The sequence below is a fragment of the Triticum aestivum genome, unplaced genomic scaffold (genome assembly GCF_018294505.1).
Source record: "Triticum aestivum cultivar Chinese Spring unplaced genomic scaffold, IWGSC CS RefSeq v2.1 scaffold18334, whole genome shotgun sequence".
NCBI lineage: Eukaryota > Viridiplantae > Streptophyta > Magnoliopsida > Poales > Poaceae > Triticum > Triticum aestivum.
The window spans coordinates 26200-31353 of NW_025225442.1; the positions used below are offsets into that span (position 1 = coordinate 26200).

At 49.9% G+C, this 5154-nt stretch overlaps 1 protein-coding gene across 1 annotated transcript; it reads left to right on the forward strand.

Moving 5' to 3' along the window:
• The first annotated feature begins 2438 nt into the window (after positions 1–2438).
• LOC123172210 (noroxomaritidine synthase 2) lies at positions 2439–4306 on the forward strand. Its single transcript, XM_044589222.1, has one exon. It carries the CDS (start codon positions 2480–2482, stop codon positions 4028–4030), a length of 1551 nt encoding a protein of 516 aa, XP_044445157.1. The 5' UTR covers positions 2439–2479; the 3' UTR covers positions 4031–4306.
• Positions 4307–5154: the final 848 nt, after the last annotated feature.

Below are 5154 nucleotides of genomic sequence, written 5' to 3' on the forward strand. Positions count from 1 at the left end.
CCTCTGACTCAGCTCATTATATGACAAGAAGTGGTAGAAAAGAAATTAAATATGCTTAAGTTGCACCTAATACTTAATTAGCTATCACAGGAAAAATGCGCATTCTAATTAATCATCCAAGCATGTCAAGAAGTTAAGTGCTAAAGCTCCACACTGCAGCTTGAGGACAATACTATTTAAATCCAATCTAAGCAGCTTAGTTGTCATATGTGCACTTGGAAAACTATGTAACTTATCAAAGAAACAAAACATACAACATGGAATGGGCCTTGCATTGTTATCAGATGCAATGGCAGCGTGCATATATGTACATACATCGCTATGTGTATGATCAAACTAAAATATATATTCTTTGAAGCCATGCATTGCAACAGGGAATAGTGCACCAAAGATCAAACATTATTAATGGATTAATCAATTGAGAAAGAATCCAGCTACAATAGTGAGTTAACAAAGAATAATATCCATGCCAAAAGAATAGCAATTGGCTGCTTGCATTAGGAAATTATACTCCTATAAAGGATGGTGGAGTACCCTCCACCCTGGGCGCCTCACGGGCAAAGAGCGCCTTCGAGCCGTCTGTTGCTCGGTGGCTACTCGGGAGCGTCGCGAGCCGATCCGATTTGCCCGGATGGCTCAGATCAGGGCGACCCGACTGGGATGTCCATGACAGGTGGATCGCCCGACGAGCCCGGGGCCACAGTCATTGGGCGGCGTCGGGAATGCCCGCAAGTGAGCCACCACATGCTTTCTTTCATGCGAAGTCGTGCCCTGAACCGCCTGGCGGCGTCCTCGCCCCATGCCAGGAAGGGTCGGTTGCGACAGGCACGCTAGTGGGTAGAGAGCGCCTCCGAGCAATCCATCCGGCGATTGCTTTCCATGGGGGCCTCTCGGGGGCTCTCCGAGCGTCTGATATGCTCGGACGGCTCGGATCACCGGGCATCCGAGGGGCACTGGGGCACCCGTCATTGGGCGGCGGCGGGCGCTCTACCAATGGCCCTGGCTTTGCCCTGTCGCACGGGGTTCAACGTCGTCGCCACGGGTCGGGATGGTCCAGTTGCGACAGGTGGGTTGTGCGTCATGATCGTCTGGCTGGCTCACCCGGTTAGAGTGGTTGCTACTCCCGATCTCTCCAAGCACCCCCACCCCAGAGCTTATTTCAGTACCGTCGACACACACCCTTGACTCTAACCATCAGCCCTTTTGTGCCCTCGCCGCCGCGGATGTTTTAGGCCAACAATGTCTTCCCCGTCTCGTGGGACTTTGCAATTGCATGCATTCCCTCAATGAGGCAGAGAAGGTTGGGCATACATAAACAAATAGATAAATAGGTTCACCTACGACTGAACAAGAGATTCTACGAAAGACTATCATGAATTTCTTATTATCTTATGGTTTGCAAACTAATCACTTTGTTTCCCTTATTTATCCACGCAAATAAAGTATGAAAATTAACAGAATAGCCAACAACGGTATGAATAAGAAAAACTATGACTCCGTTGTTACCACTAATTTTTATATATTATATCTGCATGTTTAGTTTGCTTCTGTTATGCATGTAGCATAGGTTAGGGAGTAGCTAGTCCGATGAAGCTTCAACGGATGCGTGCAGAAAAGGTGAGATGCTAAGCCACCATGCGATGCTACGAGCACGGTGAGATGCCGATGGCAACCTGAAGCTGCGGTGCTGCGCTACGCGACCGAATTCCGACCGGCGGTTGAAAGAGTGATGGGTCGTGTGATGCGGGAAGCGTGTGGGCGGTTGAATTCCAACCGGCTAAGCAATTAGTTGAAGCCATGAGAACTGGTGTGCTAGTTAGTTACTCCCTCCGTTCCAAAATAGATGACCCAATTTTATACTAACTTTAGTACAAAGTTGGGTCATCTATTTTGGAACGGAGGGAGTAGTTTGTTAGCTGCATGCAAGTTTGTTTGCCGTGCATGTGCAAGTGATGGACGGGTCATGCGTTAGTGACCGGTGTGGTGTGCATGCATGGAGTTAGTGTGTGCGTCGGTTAGTTAGCTAGTGGAGCAGTAAAAATATGTGTAGAGGCTCGATTAGATTTCTCTCTCTCTTTCTCCGTTCTTTTAAAATCATTGTTAATACACAAAATTCACATTATATTTTTTTAAAGGCCATCCTCGTTTCGAAAAGAAAAGAATTGGCGGTTGGGCAGATTATTTGCATTGGCATAGAGCTAACCCTGTAGTAGTGCAACTTAATCACAATCAACAATTTATTTTTGCGGGAAATCACAATTAATCCCAAAAAAAAAGGTTCATGTTGCTCAACAAAAACCAACAGCAACTTAGAAGTAAGTAAACAGTACTAGGCTTTGGGCTCATTCACTCACAGCCAACCCAATATCACACGGAGGTACCAAACTTGTCTCTATAAATATGAACCCGGCCATAGCCATGTTCATTGAAGAATACATCTTAGTAGCTGCTAGCATATCCCACACTACTGACGCTAACAATGTCAGTTATGTTCTCGCAAGAGCTTCCCATCTACACCGCACTCGTGCTACTTGTTCTTCCCCTGTACTACTTGTACTCCAAGGCTAGTTGTAGATCAAAGAACCCAGCAGTGCTCCCCACAAACTGGCCAATACTGCACATGTTCCCTTCCTTCCTGGCCAACCTCCACAAGATGAATGACTATTTCACCCTGGTCCTCGCCGGATCAGGCCACAACTTCAGGGCGCACGGCCCACCCGGGACCGGGATGCGGTTGTTCGTCACATGCGATCCCGCCAACATCCGGCACATCTTCACGACGAACTACACCAACTTCCCCAAGGGTGCGGAGTTTGCCGCAATCTTCGACATCATGAGCGGCGGCATCTTCACCATCGACGGTGAGCCAGCTCGTCGGCAGCGCACGAAAATCAAGAGCGTGCTCAGCAGCCTGCGGTTGGTTGCAAGGATTGAGGCTTGGTGCCGCGACAAGGTGGAGAACAACCTCCTCCTGTTGTTTACGCACATGGCGAGCACCGGCACTTCGTTCAACATGCAAGAACTGATGTCGAGGTTAATGTTTGACCTTGCTGCTATGCCTCTCTTCGGCGTGGACCCCGGCCTTCTATCTTTGGACATGCCTCCCATGGAAGCCGCAGTCGCCATGGACACAGTCATGGAGGTGGCATATTTTCGGGTTGTGGTGCCGGCTTCTTGTTGGAAGTTGATGAGGTGGCTGAACATCGGCCCTGAGAGGAAGCTCAAGGCAGCACACAAGGTGTTGCGTGTGTTTGTCATGGAGATGACGGAGAGGAGGATGATTAATGCTTCTTCCGTTGGTAATGGCAAGCAACATGAGGGTGTTGATATAATGTCTTCCTTCCTCGACGACCCCTATTATACCGAAGATGACATGTTCAATGCATTGACCATTAGCTACATGATCGCTGCGAGGGACACAGTTGGAACGGCCCTGACATGGATTTTCTACAACCTTTCCCAGAACCCTAATATTGTGTCAATCATCCGCAATGAACTCTCACCGATTGCATCACACAAAGTAGCGGCCCATCCAGATGCCATGGTGATCTTTGAGCCGGACGAGACTAAATCTCTAGTCTATCTGAGAGCTGTCTTGTACGAGACTCTCAGGTTGTACCCACCAGCCCCTCTCGAGCGCAAGATGGTGGCCGCCAATGATATCATGCCGAGTGGTCATGAGGTGCATGCCGGCGACACCATCCTTATTTCTCTCCACTCCATGGGAAGAATGGAGGGTATATGGGGTAAAGACTGCCTCAACTACAATCCAAATAGGTGGCTCTCGGAGGATGGCAACGAGCTGAGGTACGTACCATCTCACAAGTTCTTGGCCTTCAGCTCGGGTCCGAGGATGTGCCTCGGCAAGGACATCGCGGTTATGCAGATGAAGACAGTCATCGCCTCAACGTTGTGGAACTTTGATGTTGAGGTAATGGAAGGGCAATGCATCGAGCCTAAGTCATCTTGTATACTGGAGATGAAAAAGGGGCTCATAGTTAAGCTGAAGAAGCGAGAGATGTTACACTAGAGCAAGTCTAATAAGGCATACTCAACAGACTATAGCAAGTGCCATGTCATTTAAATCCTAAGTGGAAAGGAGAGAGAGTGAAGCGGATGCTAAATCTGTAGCCAGGGTGTAGCACAAGCTACGAGGCAGAAGAGCTAGCTTGCAGCATGTGCAAGCGCTAGAGCCGGCTCTTAGTCTTCTCATCCAACCATGTGTGCTTTTCTGCCTTCTTCATATGCAAGAATTAAATGCTATAGCCAACTTTAATATGCAATTTAAAGACAGTCTATTATATGATTTTCTTTTTTTACAAAGATTGTACTCCCTCCGTTCCTAAGTATAAGTTTTTTTAGACATTTCAAATGGACTATAACATACGGATATATCTAGACATATTTTGGAGTGTATATTCATTCATTTTGCTCCGTATATAGTCACATGTTAGAATCTCTAAAAATACTTATATTTAAGAACGGAGTGAGTATGTGACATGGCACATGTATAGAGCCGGCAGCGGTTTTTCTTATTAGACATGCTCTTAGAGCATCTCCAGCCGCGCCCCCAACACGGCGCCCCAAGGCGATCTTTTGGCGCCGGACGAAAAAATGCCCAGTCGCGCCCCCAAGAGCCCGTTTTTCGCCGATTTGGGCTGAAATTAGTGCCGGCGGACCCAGGCCAAACCCGGCGCGCTGGGGGCGCCCTAGGACGCCGGGGCGAGTGATTTTGGCGCGAACGGGGAGCGGGCCCGCCTAGTCAGCGAGACGCCGCTTCGTCGCCCTCATCGCCTCGGTTCCCGCGGGAATCAATGCTAAGGCTGGCCAAGGCTGCCGCGCCGGTCAGCCTCCATTGATGCCTCACGGGCGGCACAGTGAAGGCACCGCCGACGCGCGTCCAGCATGCTCCCGCCATGCGTCGCCCGGCATGCCACCTCCCGGCCGCCCCGCTTGGGCTATAAAAGGCGCCAACTCCCCGCCGGTGAACGCAACACCCTCCCCCTCTCGCAAAAGCCATCCCCCCTTCCCGTCGACGAGCAAAGCAAAGATGACCGAGAGATTCCCAGGCGATGGCGCAACGGCGAAAGACTTCGGCCACCGACACCTCCAAGAGCCGGAGGCGCGCCTCCTCTACGAGGCCGAGTACCCGGC